The 17857-nt window shown below is 29.7% G+C and overlaps 3 protein-coding genes across 4 annotated transcripts; 1 reads left to right on the top strand and 2 right to left on the bottom strand.

The window, feature by feature from the left end:
- Nucleotides 1-5084: 5084 nt before the first annotated feature.
- LOC118030384 (uncharacterized) lies at nt 5085-7241 on the bottom strand. Of its 2 annotated transcripts, XM_035034466.2 has the most exons (4): nt 6717-7241; nt 6003-6146; nt 5635-5721; nt 5085-5386 (listed from the first exon to the last, which is right to left on the bottom strand). In XM_035034466.2, the coding sequence occupies exons 1-4, from the start codon at nt 7230-7232 to the stop codon at nt 5312-5314; spliced, it is 822 nt and encodes a 273-aa protein (XP_034890357.2). In that variant the 5' UTR covers nt 7233-7241; the 3' UTR covers nt 5085-5311. The 2 variants fall into 2 exon arrangements, with proteins under 2 accessions (XP_034890357.2, XP_034890358.2); XM_035034467.2 differs by lacking the exon at nt 5635-5721.
- A 457-nt stretch (nt 7242-7698) lies between these two features.
- LOC118030383 (uncharacterized) lies at nt 7699-9426 on the top strand. Its single transcript, XM_035034465.2, has 4 exons — nt 7699-8159; nt 8269-8415; nt 8547-8624; nt 9067-9426. Exons 1-4 carry the CDS (start codon nt 7803-7805, stop codon nt 9274-9276), a joined length of 792 nt encoding a protein of 263 aa, XP_034890356.1. The 5' UTR covers nt 7699-7802; the 3' UTR covers nt 9277-9426.
- Nucleotides 9427-12196: 2770 nt separating this feature from the next.
- On the bottom strand, nt 12197-12882 carry LOC118030382 (uncharacterized). Its single transcript, XM_035034463.2, has one exon. It carries the CDS (start codon nt 12757-12759, stop codon nt 12322-12324), a length of 438 nt encoding a protein of 145 aa, XP_034890354.1. The 5' UTR covers nt 12760-12882; the 3' UTR covers nt 12197-12321.
- Between the last annotated feature and the right edge of the window lie 4975 nt (nt 12883-17857).

Raw genomic sequence — 17857 nt, 5'->3', positions numbered from 1 at the left:
TATTAAAATTTTATTTACTAGAAAATACACTAAAAATGTCTCGATATTTGTTCTCACATTTAATTATGCAACCTCCAACATATCACATGCCAAGGACATGGTCTATCACTAGAAGTGCAAAAAAAGAGGTGGTGTCATTTCACTGCTAGTAGCACTCCACAGGCCACAATCCAAGACCAAATGCCTTCAACTTGTGATTTATTATTAAAATTTTATCTACTAGAAAATACGCTAAAACTTTCCTGACATAGGCAACTCAAATTTGAGAATTTCAAAGATTTGTTTTAATATTTTCATCCGAATCATTGAAAAGGAATAATGGTTACTTGGAAGACCATCTTATAGTGTTGTATTGTAGCTTAATTTTCCAAACAACAACTTATAATTTTCCCCTATAAAAATAACTATTGATTTTTAAATTATTTAATATTAAAAAATTATTAAAAAAAAAGAGGAAAAGAGGTGGAATTTACTTTTTTCCTTTTCTTTTTAAAATGAAAGTTCTTTAAATTTAAAATTTAAATATTATTAATTATTAAAATTATAATATCATATTAAATAACTATTTTGATTTAAAGATTTAAATTGTTGAAGGAGACCCGAGCATAATTTTATATTTATTCTAAAATATATTTATATTTTAGTTAATGCATTTTTGTTGCACCATTCACAATTATCATTATCATACGTATAGTTGAATGAGGCCCAAGAGTAATTTTTGTGTTTCCAAAAAAATATGGTTGTCTACCCTTTAATAAATAATAAAAAAGAAAAGAAAAAAAGAATCAACCTAGATATGTGGACCTGGATAAAAGATCTATATGCCTAGATTTATTTAAGCTCATACAAAATGGGTCACCTAAACCAGGCCCAATGCTTGGATTTTTTTATTATTTTAATGTTCTTTTATTTTTTTATTTTTTAATCTTATTCTTAAATGATTCTTTTTTTATTTGTTCTTTTCCTGATATTATGAAATGAATTCTTTCTATTTAGCCCAATTAAAAATATTTTTTTTTAATTGCTTTTCTATGTTTTTTTTTTATTATCATTTTAATAAATAAAACAATAATAAAAAACAAAGGAAAGCTATTGAAAAATAAAACAAATTAAGTTTAAAAGCAACAAATCAAAAAACAGAAAGACATCGGAAAGCGCATACCGATGTCAGTACGTCACGTGACGTCAAATCAAAAGAAAAGCAATGGCCTGTTGAAAAACTGGGAAATATTGCTGCAGAGAAGAGGCCCCAAACTGAGGTTAAATGAAATCATGCACTAAGATTTATTAGGCTCTAAATAAATAAAAGCAGGGAATGGGCTAAGCCCATCACGTGCTCTTGACCCAGTCGTGGCTCGCCTATTGGGTGCCTGCCTGCCTCGCCAAATGAACCACACACCTTTAATTGCTAACCTCGTCTGCATCCACTAGACGGCACGCGCTGCTGCAGCGGACAAGGGAATTCCTTGCACGTGGGCTTCAGGTGACAATGTCCTAAATGCGAGCTTGCATGCTTTTCCGAGAGTGGCCCATGTCATTCCATTTTGCTACACACAATCTAGTCCTTATTTCCCTCTAAATTGCTGATCCCGATCCATCAAGTTTTCATAATTTCATCCACGCCCCTCCAACATGTTCATAAACGTGTTTATTCTTTAACATTTCGGCATTTCTTGCTCTACTTTGCCGCCCTATTATCATCAAAATTTGCTTGCAATTTCTCTAAATCCTGGAGTTTCTATTAATTTCTATTTGATTGAAGGTAAAACACAAAGTAAATCAGTTTCTAGATGATTTTAAAATCGAAACTAGAATATATATATATATATATATATTCGCTTTATCTGAACAGTTTCCAAGCATATCACCATAGGTGCATGCTACGTTAGGGGTCACAAAAGAGAGAGCAGTGTGAACTGTGAAGTCTTGACGACAGAAGTAATGGCCCAATTGCATGTCGGCCTATCCTTATGGAGTAGAATCAGCCGACAAGAACCCCAAAGATTCTTAACAGATAAGAACATATAAGCTGGCTGAGGATAGCTGTCATGTCTCCGTCCGACCAATCCAAGTTCCAGAGCAGATCAATTATAATTTAGGTACTAACGAACAAGAGAGTTCTTATACGGTTATACCTGTTTTTTGTTAATTTATAATCGACAGTGTAATCAACGGTATAATCTACAGGAGTTGTTTTCTGTTCAAATGATCAAAATGCTGTCTAAACTAATGATTTATGGCATTGAGAGGGAGGAAAAAAAAACAGTACAAGAATATATATATATATATATATATATATATATATATATATATATTATTGTATCGGATAAAAATAATTTTTGTTTTTTGTATTTAGAAATGATGGAAAAAGAAGAAAAATATATATATTTTTTTTACTATTTCTGACGGATTGACTGTAGAAGAAGTAATAAAATCGTAATTTTACTTTCTTTGGTACTTCTATCTTATATAATTTAAACTTTAAATTACTTTCAGATTTTTTTTTTTGAAATAACTTAATAATAAAAATATGAAAAAAAATTTAATTATTTTCTATGGAGATTTCTTCACGGATAATTAAAAAATTGAAGGAAAAATTAATTTCAAAAACAAGTAAAAAAATAATAATAAAAAAAAGAATCCTAAATTTTGTTTCCCTATGAAAACAGTTTCCTGATAAAAGGAATTATGAACACATCAATCCAACAAAATATTACACTTTTCCTTCTCATGGAATAAAATAACTAAAAGAATATTTTCTCAAAAACTCAAAATTTTGCAAAACAATTTGTTTTCCTCCCTTCCACAAATAAATTCCCTCCCTCTAAATTTCCCCCCATCTATATCTATTCATTCCCCGAAATTCATTTCTCTTATGCCCTCTCTCTTATTTTCTCTCAATTCTACTTCTGTTTTTCTGTTTTCCATCGTCTCTCAATTGAAATCCAATACCATCCCTTGAAAATATAATGTTTCATGGTACTTTCTCTTCTTGCTAATTAATCTTATCCCTCTACAATTTTTTGCATTTCTTTTTTATCCTTTTCTTTTTGTATTTTTTTATGCTTTCTCTTCTTCCTTGCTTTTCCCTTCATAATTATTATATTATTATTTTGTATACATAATGTAAAATAACCATCACAATAAAAAAAACACTTAGTTTTTTTAAAAAGGTTAGAAAAATAGTTTTATATTAACTCTAATACACATCAGGAAAAAAAGTTTTTTAAACTTAAAATATATATAAACTCTACCAATCTTGTATTGATATTTTTATTAACTAGAAAAATAAAAGTGAAAGAATTTGAACTCATAAATATTTGCTCATTAATACCCCGATACCATATCCTCCAAAATCTTAGGTTATTTAATGAAACATCAATAATGGTTTTATATAAATTCCAATAGACATTTTGGTTAGTTATTATATTTTGATTATTTTGTTAATGTTGTAATTAACGTCTTCCAATTGTTTATAGTTATTGTGATGTGTAAAGATTATGTGTGAAGATAATGCAGATGTGTGGGGATTATTAATATGCATTATGAGTTTTTTTGTTTATATTGATGGGTTTATTTAGCTTTTGATTTGTATTAGATAGTAAAAGTTTGTGTAATTTAATTTTTTTCTAAAGTTTTTTTACCCTTGTTTTTGCAATATATTTTAAAAAAATCTTAAAAATACAAAAAATATATAAATATATATTTTTTACGTAATTTGGCCATCTTACACCCATTTTATAAATTTCAACCTTTTTTTCTTGTTATTTTCATATTGATGATTTTTTTATAATAAAAAAATAGAAAAAATCAAAGAAAAAAAAGTAGTGACTGAAGCGATAATTATGCAAGGAAAGAGAGACCACAATTTTGCCCCTAGCAATTAAGGGATAAAAATGGAAAAATAAATAAAAGATATAAAAAGGAAGAGGCTAGAAGATGAGAAAGGTTTGAGAAGATAAGAAGAAAAAAAATAATGAGATATATAAATAAAGATAGACCCATACAAGTAAAGGGGAGGATTTAAAAAAAGAAGAAGAAGAAGAAGGAAATAATGGTAAAGAGAAAAGGGGGAAGAAAAAACTGGAGTGAAAAAAACCAAAGAAAAAAATTAATATAGAAAATAATACGAACTTCACGGATATAAAATTTAGTAATTCATAGTCAAATCAATTCTTTTTAAGAAAATTAATTTCAGACTTGTGCTTATGCTTAATATAATCATAACATGTATCAAAGTACCAAAAATATAAGTAATCAAACCCCACCTTGCATCTATAAAGAAATGTGAACATTTCTTATTATTTTTTATTTTAATATCTTTGAATTATATTTTTAAAAAAACATTTGAACTACATGGTGTTGACACTGTTTTTGTTACATTTCGTCCATCTTTGCATATAACTTACACATGTTCCCTGATAAAATATTAAATGATCATTAAAAATTGGTCAAACAAATTTTACAATCAGCCTCCAGACAAATATTATGATAGAACATCATTTACAATATGATAAAACTATCATAAAAAATTATCCTTGGAAAATTTTATATATATATATATATATATATATATATATATATATATATATATATATGGTTTTGGTTTTTTAAGAAAACGTCTAACTGGTATATGGTATCTTATGTCTAAATCAGATGTAATATAACATTAATGTCACTCAAAATGCTTTACAGTTCAAGGGTTAAAATCAGGAAAAAAAAAATTGCTACTAGGCTGGAGCTGTCAAAATATAATCTTGACAACGATTTAGGTGTATATAGACATTAAAGAATAAAATTGCAGTTCTCGTTTTTTATTGTTTTTATTTTTCTTGAGAAAAATAATTTTCTGAACTGGGAAGCCAATTGCTGGGATAATGGGATTGAAATTTTAGAAGTGGGTTGACCTTTATTATGCTACAAAGCAATTTTCAGAGGTTGCTTTGTCACATCATGGTTCCTCGTTTGATGATAGAATCTTCGGTTGTATCAGTTATTTTAGGTCAGATTGATGTCTTTGTTCAGTCTCTTGTTTCATAAAATTGTTCTCCGTAAAAAGAATGGATGGTTCCATTATTCAAGTATTTTCTCAAAGCGGTAAATCGTTCCAAAATGTTTTTTTCTTGCCTCGAAAAGAACATGGCTGCTCCTCAATGGGTAGGAGATGAAATGTTATGCGGGCAATCATGGCCGTGTGAGCAAATGATCTAGTTAAAATATATATTTTCGCACATATTGATATTATGATGCCAATGGTTGTCCCTCTTTGATTACATGGAAAATTTATCTTGCAGGCAGAAATCCTCATTCATCAGCATACATGTGCGTATCTTTCCCACCATATCCTTGCATCCTCTTCGAAATCCAACATGGTATATATAATAGCCTGTACAAATAGGAGAAAAAAGAATGCATCTAGTTATCATGCCATAATCTGAAGTATTAAGGCTGCGGAGTAATTAAGTTCGTAAAAAAGTATGTGTTTTACAAGTTCAAAAGTGTACGTGTAAGCTAATGTGTAAGAATTCTTTTTGAAAGAAAATTCAGAAATATTCATTCGGAAAAGCTTAGGCCTTGATTATCATAGAATTTCTGATAGATGATTGTGTTAATTCGAACTCGGGGTTTAACGACCTTGTAAAGGAAAACCCGGGCATCTGAAGGGCCGAGTTCATCATCATGGTTGAGGCAGTCGCATTCCAAAGCAAGTTCGTATTTGTGCTGCATAACATAACATATATAGATTAACAGATCGATTACTCACTAGGTAGCTAGGAGGTCAGCAGTAAATTGAAGGAAGAAATAAATACTTGATTATGCAACCAATAAAAACTAGTTTTCAAGATTCTGAGAGCTATATTTTTCTTAATTTTACAAAGCCAATGAGAAATTGAGGTTTATTGATTCTAGAGATTTGCATATATGCCAAGATTGTCGACCTTTGCATGCATTTTGATGAAAGTTAGCACCCAAACATTTTGCAAGCATTTTGGAAGTTGTACCTGATAAATGAGAATTTCCACTAATGCCATTTCCACATTGTATGCAGGCTCAGGATCGTTCTTATACTTCTCAAATGCTTCTTGCAGATACCGCACTGCTTCTTCAGGTTCCCCATATATCATCATAAGACGCACTGCATGCTTCTGCAAAACATTTTGTGGACAACAAATTTAACCTTTTAGCCTATCCAAGAAAATTCAGTGCCTTTTAAAAATAGAATATAGAAAACAGAGAACAGAACGGATTTTGAGCCTAGCTAGAATTTGACATATTTATTGTTCTGGATATTCATGGTCTGAATTATGTTCTTGTACTTCCATTCAGCGAATCGGCGCCTTTTTTTTAGTTTCAGCCGGTTTACGGTGTTGGCTTCTGTCATTGCTCGCATCTCTCTCTCTCTCTCTCTCTTTGTTCGAGATAATAGAAAAAAATTAGTTGCAAAAGAACTTTTGAGTAGGAAAAATAGCCATGCAAAATTGTGTTTCACTATATTAAAATAAACTACTTTATATCGAATAGGACTTACGTGCAATTGAGGACGGAAAATACCATAAATAAACTATTTTGGTTGATCATTTTTCATTAAATTGAAGGTGTGGTAAGAACCGATGATCTAATTATTTGGTATGGATATCAGTAGAAGTTTCAATTTTTAAATAAAAGAGTTAATGTAATATGGAAGATTAGCATTTCAGGGTGTTGAAGAAGAGAACCTTGATCTCTTTAACTTGCTCTATTGAAGGATTTGGATGCGGATCAAAAGTTTCAATTCGGCTCTCTTCCTCGGTAGAAGCCAGATCCGATGTCACATCCAGGAATGACTCGAGTGCCAGCTTCGCAAGTGATGATGGACGTTCTTCTGCTTGAGGAGCTTTCTGATATAATTCCCTAGGACCTGCAATGGCTTTAGGATACATTCTGAAGTTACCACCAATTATACCAAGAGCGCAAGCCAAAGCTACAGATGCCCCCACTGCGGCTTTCACAATTTTGTTGTCGCCATTGTTTTGATTTCTTGAAGGTGTTGGAGACCTGTCTGATGATGCGCAAATTACAGGACGGAAGAGATGCCCAAGTTTGTGGCGTGTATAGCAGCTTGTAAGCGAAGGAGAACTAGGGACAAGGCTTAAACGAGGTTTAGTCCTCCGTGGAATAATGCTGACAATGGAAGGTATGCATACAAGCATTGAAAGTGGGTTTCCATTGCCAACGCAAGGCATTGATGCCATGATGGTTTGCGTTTTAGGAGTTTCAGAAAACATCCTTTGCTGGTTGAGCTTTAAAAGGAAATACCTGAGAATAATGAAAGTACTCTGATCAAGCTGTGCAAGGAAGGCATCTCTGAATCATAATTGTCAGACGTTGCAAGTATTTAGCTGGCGAGGCATAATTGTCAGACGTTGTAGATACTATGCTGTTTACTGCTTAGTATTGTGGTAACTTGGTATTAGGAACTAGCATAACTTGAAAGATAAGAATTTTCCAAGAACATTCACATTGATATAGGTAATATTTGTTCCTTCATATGGAGGAGAGGAATACATTTTGTCGCAGTTCTCAAGGGCACTTGTGTACTCCTGCAACTTTCTTTACCCACCTAACAAGGAAGAAATAAGAATAATTTGTTCTTCTCAACCAAGCTTTTGTTATTGTTTTTTTCTCTTAGTATTCACCTTTATGAATTATCTCATATCATTTGCATCGCCACTTCCCGGATTGGAAGCAATTCCACTAGCATATGCATCGTTAGGAAAGATTTTCTTTCCCACGGGCAGTAGCAAAACCATAAATTGATAGCAATGCCTGTTTTCAAGTTTCCCCTGAAGAGAAACCTAGACGTACACTTAGAGAATTTCTTTAACAGCATCACTGTAAGGAATAAATATGGAGCAATGGCGGCGACGGCAACTGTAATTTTTGCCAGCGTTTACATCGGATGGGCTTATGCAAAACGTTCATGTAAGAAGCAAAAAAAGAAGGTTCACGGTGTGTTTACAAGATCGATGTCTGTAGGAGTTCTCCATGGAGGGAAACTGGCCTTGGAGAGAGTGATTGATTATCATCGTGCTCGAACAGATGAAGCGTCACTTAAAGCAGCTGAAAAAGAGTTGAAGGATTTACTGATAGAAGAACATCCTGATTTCGTAAAGCTACAGGTTAGGTTTCTCCGTTAATTTAATGAAATTTTTGCTTTCTGAGTCTTCAATTTTTGTTCAAGGCACGGCTTACCAGTATCTTTAAGGTTTCCCCATTACATGTGACTAGAGCACTGTTGCAATGCTGGAAATGAGTGGAAAAGAAGCAGTTGCGGTGGGAATACTGGAAAAACAACTGCAAAGGGCTCGAAAGGATGGGAAATCACATGTAGCTTATGAGATTGAAATGTTGCTTGTCGAAATGCACATCTACCAGGTGCTGCTTCGTTCAATATTCCTCTTACTCGCTAATTATATATATATATATATATATATATATATATATATATATATATATATTACATAAAATAATCAGTGTAGTATTTATATATTTACGCATCTCTCTAGGGAGAATTCAAGAAGGCTTTAGACTGCGAATGCCTGAGTCATGAAGAAATTTCTGACGCAAGACGTCCTCTATATAAGGTGAGGACATCTTTTTCACAACCCTCATGACAAACATGCATTATGAAAGAGAATTGCAGATAAATTTGGGGAAGAACAATTATATCTAAATAATCAACGAGTCCATAAATCTTCGAAGCTTAAATTAACAAATAGGACTGAAAATAACTTATATTATTCTCTATCATAATATATGCCTTTAAAACTAAAATGCTTCTAGCCTTAAATAGCGTATCAACTACCAATAGTTTATAGTACCAAATAAGCTATGTTATCTACTAATATACAGTGGATTGCTTTCTTTTTTTTAAAAAAAAAAAAAAAACTATCAACTAATGTAATTCAAGTATTCAATGATCAATGGGACAAGAAATGATAGAAACTTCTTGGATTATATTAATTTTGCAGTATTGTATATTAATACCCGTAATTGTGAATGTTTATAAAAACACTGCTCTTGCAGGCCATCATTTATATAATGTTAGGACGCCCCAGGGAAGAAGTCTTGAATTGTTGGACAAAATTCATAGACTTTCGAATTCGCTTCCAGTCTCCAAGTTCAGACCAAAGCCACCTCAACAAAGCCGTTACCAATTTCGAAGAGTTTGAGAAAGCAGTCAAGTTGCTTAGAAATGACATCCACGAGGCCCACGGGAAGCAAATTGAGCCCTGAAGTCCAAAGAAATCGTACATCTTACCTATATATCCTCAACTTCTTGTTATTCTTCCATTTTATTTTATTTTTTTACTTTTTTAAGGTTTGTTTGGCATATTGTGTGGTGATATTGGATTGTTTCAATGACACTTGAGATTTTCAACTTCACATCCTTCATTGCTTGTTCTTTCCTCTCATGCAACTTCATTTGTAAGGAATTCCTAAAAGGACATCTCTTCAATTTTCTATGTTAAAAAAAAAAAAAGGATAGGCTAAAATATAAGATACAAACCGTTAGATTTCTGAAACACAAATATACAATGAAAATGATAAATTTAAAATTTTGTAGGAGTTTCAAATATTTCGTTACAAAGACCTAGAGTTGTTTAGAGTTTAACGAATATTACTTGAAGATCAAGTGTTCCTTTTGGCTTTGAATAATTGCTTCAATGTTGAGTTGTTATAAACTACAAATCATTTAAGTACCCCATCTTTAAAAGTAATCCATATGAACCACTTGTCAGAAATCTTCTAAACCCTTTTAAAATAGATGAATTGATATACCTTTGAGTGCTAACTTTTTTATTTTATGTTTTTCAGGTGTTTTATAACTTAGATAGTCTTTGTATCATTTACTACTTGTTGTACAAAAATAAAATGCATAACATTTTATTTATAAGGAAACATGAAAACTTTATAAATAACAAAATATCAATGTGTCACCTGAATAATATCATAGCTATTATTTATAAGGATAATTTTAAAAATTTATTCAATGAAGTCCCTACTGGATTTTTCTAAGTCTAGAATTGTAATTCTTTGTATAAATTACACTTTAGTCCTTAATTTCTAAACTTTTATTTGCAATCAAGTCACACTTGATTAATCATCACATTTTAATCTCTAACCAATAGTTTATATATATATGACTTATTAGGTTCCCTAATAAATTGATCCAAATATAAATAGCAACCTTAAATAAAATATGATTAAATAAATTAAACAAATTCATTTATTATCAATTCAATAATTGATTGATTTATATTTGAAGATCAACTACAATGTCTAACAACCTATCATAATCCCCCAAATATTAGGAAAGTCATAAATGGTTTTATCTTAAACTTTTAATGATTAATTTCTTAGTGTAATTATTATTCATTCATCAACAATGTTCTGATTTAGACATTATAGTATGGAGTGTATCTACTCTATCAAATCATGTTTGTTCTCAACACCATAGTTATTGATTCTTTAAATAAGATTTGAAATTCTTTCCAAATCTCATTCTATCTTGCACAAAGATTTATAATCAAATACAATTTGACAACAAATAAAACATTTTTCTTAATTCATTTAGGTAATGAATCCTCTTTTAATTACACAAATACCTTCATATAGTTCATTTTATATCTATATTTGTTTGTTTGTTACCTTTGATTAAGACAATATGTAGCATAATCTAAATATAAAATTTCTTATATAAAATAATTTAGTAATTTTAAGTTTAATGATAACTTACAAAACCGTTGCGAGAGCCTTTCCATAGACATAAGTAATATCTTTATATAGAATCATCATGGTGGTCAATTCATTGTACATATGATATGATAAGCACCTATTTATTAATTCTAGGTACCCCTCATACCTCAACTTATGAGAACATTTTCTTCCTTTTATAAAGAAAAGAAAATAATATATATCAGTCTTATAACTCTAATTAATATTTAGTTTTAATAAAACATTGACTATGAACATTTAGGAACAATGATTTGATGTAATAGAAATATCATAATTATAATAATTTTATTTGCAAAGTATTTTTATTCGATAAACTTTATCTTTACTCTAGATTCATTAATCAAATACTTGATTCAATAATAAAATATTCAATAAATATTAAAGATAAATAAATATTTATTAATAAATTAAATATATTTACTTAAACAAGGTCAATCATACATGTAACCAACTAATTGGCTACAAGGCATGTACACTAACACAAACATGAGTGTGGGCAACTTTTAACACAGTGTATAAAATAAAATGTCAATCCAAAGAACTTAAGAGGGGGTAAATTAGGTATTTTAAATAATGCAAACTCCGTGAATATAAAGATCTAGAAATCCACAATCAAATTGACCCATACATTAAAGTTAAATTCAGGCTTGTGATTGAGCTTGATAACTTGTACTAAGACACCAAGATTATAGAAATCAAACCCCTACCAAAACACCTATAAAGAGACGTAAACGAGAAGTATGAAAGACACAATGAAACTTGGTTAATTCTTTGATAAACAGAGTTGTTCAATAAAGAATCAAAATAAAAGAATTTCATCTCACACACATAATATATTATTTTGAAATCAAATCTGGTTCAAATAAACCTAAATACAAACTAAATAACCATATTTATAATCGATCAAATCATCCTAAACAATTCTAGAAAAAATAATAAAAAAGTTCTAAATAAAATAAATAAAAAATCCTAAATCAATTAGCAAATAAACTTTTCATGCTAATTTCTAAACAAATTGATATGCAAACCTTTTGCCGGCCTATTGCTAGTGTTTGTATAGCATTATCTACCTTGACCAAACCGAACAAAACCTTTAGACAAAAAGACAAATCACCAAATGAAAATCATTCTCTGTCGGTCGGGTCTAAGCTTAGCAAACTATAAAACTAATATGTTTTCAGGGACTAAGAAAATGTAAGCCCAAGCCAAGTAATTTTCCATCCAAAATTGACACACTAAAATTTGATTTCCAAATCCAGTGGACATTAAAGAGAGGGGGGGGGGATTGCATATTTATCTTCAAGCTAAGCATCAAATTCACCTAATCCAAACCAACAACATCACTTGTCAGAGAGAAACAATCATGGCGCAAAAAAAACAGGCATAACATAAATCAATCTCATTAAAATAATTGAACTGCGTAAAAAGCATATTAAATTATATTATTCAGTCCAAAATAAAACCATCTTAAGAACACAGACGTGAATCCTCGGATTTCTGAAAATCCTAAAACACTGAAAACCCAATGTAACGAAAGAAACCTCACTTCTTGTCCTCCTCAAGCTCAAAAGCCGAAACAGGAAAAGTCCTAGAGATCCCTGTCGGATTACCAAACGTTATTTTCTCCAAATTCTTCTCATCAACATAAATATCCGAGATGGAGACCCAAATCAAAAGCTCCTTGGTTTTGACCCCAGTCAGTCTCCGCATCCGACGGTTCTCGACGAAAGCTGTCACCTCCGTATCATAAGATACTTGGCGTCCGATCTTAAGGAATCTGTGATCTTTTCTCTTCTTTTGCTTCAACCAAACGAACCCGGTAGTGCGGTTATAACCCACCTCAACGATGTCGTCAAGTGGGAGGAGACCCATAGGGAGGTGGATCTCTTCGAGGAGTTCCAAGGACTTTTGCTTGCAGAGAGACTCGCCGGTGTGGATCTCTGCTTTTTCTCTGTGGGTTGCGATATGTTGAGAAGTCATTTTGGGATCTGCTTGGCGTCGCTTCTCCAGGGAATTTAAAGAAGCAAGAAAAGGAGTGCTGAGTTCCTATTGATTAGGGGGATATTTAGGTGTTCTCCTTCGTGGTTGTGAGGGCATTGCAATTAGCTGTGTTCAAAATAAATGATTAACCGAGAAAATTAATAAAATCAAAGAAAAATTAATTGAAAAAATCAAACTGAAAAAAAAATTTAAAACCATAAATTTTAATAGGTCCGGTTCGGTTTCGGTTTTGAACCAGAAACCGGACCAAACCGAACGAAACCCAATAAACAATTAAAAAAGAATTATACTATAAATAATTAACTTAACCTAACCTAACCGGCTAACCCTAACATAACAATACATAACCTGCCTCTCTGTGCATCTCACAAAAGCCGCCTCCTTAGTCATTTCCAGAGAAATTCCCCTCTCAATTAATCCCCAATCTTCCTTTCTAGATACTGAAATATCTAGTTTGGAACTGCTATCAAGGTATGAGAGTGGAGGCTCAAAGGATGAAGTTTGCAGCATTGTTAGCGTATGTAAAAAGAGATCATATTGTCTTTTTGTTGGAGATATTTTGGATCAAAGAGCTGGTCGGCCCTTACTTTGAATAGTGAATTCAGCTATTTCACATAACTATGTCCGGCAACTACCTGTAGTACACTGGGCAAAGGCTTTACCAGATCACTCTTCTCTACAAAATCCTCAAATTTCATATTTTGAAGGAAAAAAAAAAACCCATATAGGATGGGATTAGATTTCCCGGTTTTTTGCAAAAAAAACCGGATTTAACCGAACCAGTTTTCGGTCTGGTTCGGTTAATATTTTATGAAATTCCTATAATTCGGTTCGGTTGGTTTTTTGAGTCTAAATCGAACCGAACCGAACCGTGAACACTCCTAATTGCAATGACTGCAATAGGCTTTGGGCGGAGGAATTATGAAAGGAGAGTTTTTTGGAATATGGTTTTTGAAAAATTATTTTTAAAATTTTTTGTGTTTGTTTGCTATTATAAAAGTTGGTTAATGAAAAATACTTTCTAATAAAAAAAAAAATTGGCTTGATTTCTAGAAAAGTGTTTTTCTGAAAAAATCTGGGAGGAAAACACTTTTTAAAAGTTTATAAAAATTTTTGAAATGTCATGTTATTTTCTGATTATAACAAATTTGATCCTCAAACTTTTGATTGCTATATATATATATTGTTTTGAATATTTATTTTTCAATTTCATCTCTTAAAATTTAATTTTTATATTAACTTTGGTCCTTATTTTTATAATTGTTATTTGCTTTTCCCTTATTATTTTTTATTGAAATTTTTTATTTATCAAATTTGGTCCTCATTTCTTTGATTGTTACTTATTTTATTTGAAATAATTTATGAAATATTAATTATTATTATTTAAATTTCTTCATCTTTTATTTTTTTTTAGATTTAGTCTCTATTATTTTGATTATTATTTATTTTATTTGAGATAATTTATGAAATTATATTTTTTTTTTTCAATTTCATTCTCATTCAACTTTTTAATTTGAAAGATTTTTTTCTCATTATTTCAATAATCTTGAGAAAAATAAAACATTAATAAGTTATTTTCCAGCTCATTTTTTATGATATAACCAAACACTAGAAAGTGTTTTCCAACTTATTTTCCATTACACTACCAAACCTCAGAAAATAATTCACTTTCCCAGAATTCACTTTTCAAAAGGAAACTACTTTCCAACAAACAAACGGGGCCTAGAAAAGTGTTATTTATCCATCTGGGTGAATTTTTTGAAAAAAAAAAAAATTAATTTCAATAAAAAATGAATTTTTGTTCAACAATATTATAGAAAATAAATTGAATTTTTTTAAATATTTATTATGTCATGAAAAAATAACTTATAAAATTTTTAATTTATTTTATCAAGTTTTATTAAAAGAATAGAGACCAAATCTAACATATGACAAAGTTTAAAAAAACATGAAATTGAAAAAAACTCATTTTCATAAATTATTTTATATAAAACAAATATCAACCAAAATAATATGGATTAGATCTGACAGATAAAAAAGTTGAAAGAGTATGAAGTTAAAAATTTTTTTGATTTCATAAATTATTTAAAATAAAACAAATAGTGATCAAAAAGAATGGGGATCAAATTTGATATATATAAAATTTGAAAGATGATGAAAATTTTTTTAAAAATAAATTTTATAAATTATTTCAAATAAAATAAATAGCAATAAAAAAATAGGGACCAAATCTGATATATAAAAGAATTTTAATTAAGAATAAGATAAGAGAAAATAAATAAAAAAAAGAAGAAGAAGTACCAAATTTGATATGAAAATACAATTCAAGTAAATTCTGTGTGATGAAATTGAAGAAAAAAAATCAAAATAAAATATATAACAAACAAATGGTTGAAAAACAAATTTGATATAATCAACAAGTAATATGATATTTTTTATTTTTTTATAACTTTTGGAAAGAGTATTTTGCTTAAAATAAAAGAAAAATACTTTTTTGAAAACTAAGCTAAATTTATCCTTTGATTGGAAAGTATTTTTTTATTGACCAATGACCAACTTTTTTAATGGTAAATAAATATAAAAAAGTTTAGAAAGTGGTTTCTTAAAAACTATTTTCTATAAAACACAAATAGAGCCTAGATACAAAGTATATCAACTTGTCTCTCTTTGGATATGAGTTGAACTAAGATTACATAAGGGAAAACAAAGTTTGAATCAGGTGAAAGAAATATTAGAATACAAAGTAGAAACGGTATAAAGTTGTTAAAGAAAATTGACATGGTACATGGAGGAATGAAGGAGAGCAATTGAAGTCATGCATAAATCTACAATTTTCCCTATTTAAAAAAGGTTAAGGGAAGAAGAAAGCACACAGCAATTTAAACAACTAACACAAATTAAAAATAATTGCGCTGCAGTTTGATCAAGTTTACAAGAACTTGAAAACCTATTTACTTTAAGGCGATAACATGTAGGCAGTAATCTGTAGGCAAATAACTTGTAGGTGATAATCATTAAGCTTGCAATTTCTATATCAAAAGAAACTAGAAAACATCAAAAAATACAAGCCTATATTCTTTGTAATTAAAACAAAGATCATCATATGAATATAAGTATTATAATTTTAAGTAATAAAGTTTTTATTTATATTCAATGTATTAAAGTGTTTGATTACTTCACGAGTATTTGAAATATATTTTGGCATTGCTATAAGTCTTTAGTTACAAATCTAGTTTCTTAGTGAAAGTCTAGAACTTTAAGTCTGAAATACAAGTTATAAAGTTCTCTTAGTTGAAACATGCACAAAACAACCAACAAAATAATTGATAAAAACATGGCACCAAAAAGATCAAAATTACTAGAGAATCTAGAGGAAAGAAAATATTAGTGGATATCCTTGTTAAAGAGGGAAATAAAGAAGTAATCCTTCAAAGGAAGGAAACAAATATATAAAGAAGAAAGGAGATTTATGATTTTAGAAAAGAGATATTTACTCTTTAAATGAAAAGTAAAAGAAGCAAATAAAATACTTGAAAAGAGGTACAAATGTCTTTATGGAGAAATTGAGAAACATAGAATTAAGATGAAGATGATTGAAAGATCATTACAATAGAGTTGTAGCAATGAAAGAGAGATTAAATCATGCTATAATGGAGTCAAATGTTAAAGACAGTTAGAATGGTGAAAGAAGTTTAAAGCATTAAGTAGAAAAATTGCAAAACTTAAATAAGGAATTCTATAAAGAAATTATTAAGGCTACTGAAGATGCTAATGCAAAATTAGTCATTAAAAAAAAAAAGAAGAGAAAATAATGAATTGATCTCTAACTTTAACTATATACTATATTAGAGACAATGAATAAAATTTCCAAATAAATGAAAGTTAAGGTAAAAACTCATTTAGATTAGAAAGTGCAAAAAACATAATCATAAGAGAAATGATTCTAAACAAAATAGGAAATAGCTTTGTTGGCCAAAAAATTTATAATAGGAATAATACACTATCTGAACAAAGAATCAACTAAGAAAAACTTTTAATGATAGAATAATTCTAAATAATTTAAAAATAAATGGACCTCTAAATAGGGTTGATCTAGAATATATTCTAAGAAAAGTAGAATAAGCCTATGGACCCAAAGTTCAACCAATACATAAAGCCAACATATAAAAACCATATAAAGATTGTATTTTATAGGATGCACTCAAACTTTACTTTGTTTAATGATCAACGGACCGTTAGTTATATAACATATAGCAATATTCATTTGTCAATATAATGAAGTATTTGATTCAAATTTCGTGAAACTTAGATTATTTTTAAATTCATTAACTGGAGTTGCTTATATGCTAATTTAAAATATTCATTTGTCAATATAATGTTGTAAAATTCCACGAGAAGGATACCCATTAATCCTACATAGAAATAAGATTAAATTTGTCTTATATGCTAATTTAAGAAAGAGGAAAGGAAATAAAGGAAATATGTAATAGCTATTTCGTCCAATTGCTGTCAAAGCAAGTGCGATGCCTGTTTAATCTCTCTACGCCAAGATCGAGAGTCTAGAAGGTTCGAGTGAACAGTAGATGGGCGTCGGCAAGAAGTTGTATAGAATGACGATGATGTCCCAAAAAGTCACACAAAGATTCCATGAATTGAAATTCATAAGAAAAATAATCATAAAATGCCAAAGACAAAGTCGAAAGTTCTCTGGGGATCTTGAAGAACATAGTTTGGTACGTGGAATTATTTAATTTCTTAATAATGAAAGGTTATATCAGTAAATTCAATATAGAGTTGGAATGATACGTGGACTATATTCCAAGCTCACTTTTCTATCATAGAACTAGACTTTGAATTAGCTAATTTAGTGAAATTGAAGAAATATTGTAACATCACATTAGAAATAATTACATGGCCTGTTTATTTTTTTATTTTAATTTTTTAAAAATATATTTTTTTTACTTTAAATTAATATATTTTGTGTTTGTTTGTAGATCATTTTAATATGTTGATGTCAAAAAATAACTTTTAAAAAATAAAAAAAAAATATTATTATAATGTATTTATAAGTAAAAAA

This window comes from Populus alba, chromosome 4, assembly GCF_005239225.2.
Source record: "Populus alba chromosome 4, ASM523922v2, whole genome shotgun sequence".
NCBI lineage: Eukaryota > Viridiplantae > Streptophyta > Magnoliopsida > Malpighiales > Salicaceae > Populus > Populus alba.
Note: the sequence above shows the minus strand (reverse complement) of the source record. Positions and strands in the feature narration are given on the sequence as shown.

What these genes read in the sequence shown, in the direction of transcription:
- LOC118030383 (XM_035034465.2), top strand. Translation starts at nt 7,803, where the DNA reads ATGCCTGTTTTCAAGTTTCCCCTGAAGAGAAACCTAGACGTACACTTA. An exon ending in CTGATTTCGTAAAGCTACAG is followed by an intron (nt 8,160 to 8,268) that starts GTTAGGTTTCTC and finishes ACATGTGACTAG; the next exon opens with AGCACTGTTGCAATGCTGGA. An exon ending in CAAGACGTCCTCTATATAAG is followed by an intron (nt 8,625 to 9,066) that starts GTGAGGACATCT and finishes CTGCTCTTGCAG; the next exon opens with GCCATCATTTATATAATGTT.
- LOC118030382 (XM_035034463.2), bottom strand. Translation starts at nt 12,759, where the DNA reads ATGACTTCTCAACATATCGCAACCCACAGAGAAAAAGCAGAGATCCAC.
- LOC118030384 (XM_035034466.2), bottom strand. Translation starts at nt 7,232, where the DNA reads ATGGCATCAATGCCTTGCGTTGGCAATGGAAACCCACTTTCAATGCTT. An exon ending in AGCAAGTTAAAGAGATCAAG is followed by an intron (nt 6,147 to 6,716) that starts GTTCTCTTCTTC and finishes AATGTTTTGCAG; the next exon opens with AAGCATGCAGTGCGTCTTAT. An exon ending in CCCGGGTTTTCCTTTACAAG is followed by an intron (nt 5,387 to 5,634) that starts GTCGTTAAACCC and finishes CTATTTGTACAG; the next exon opens with GCTATTATATATACCATGTT.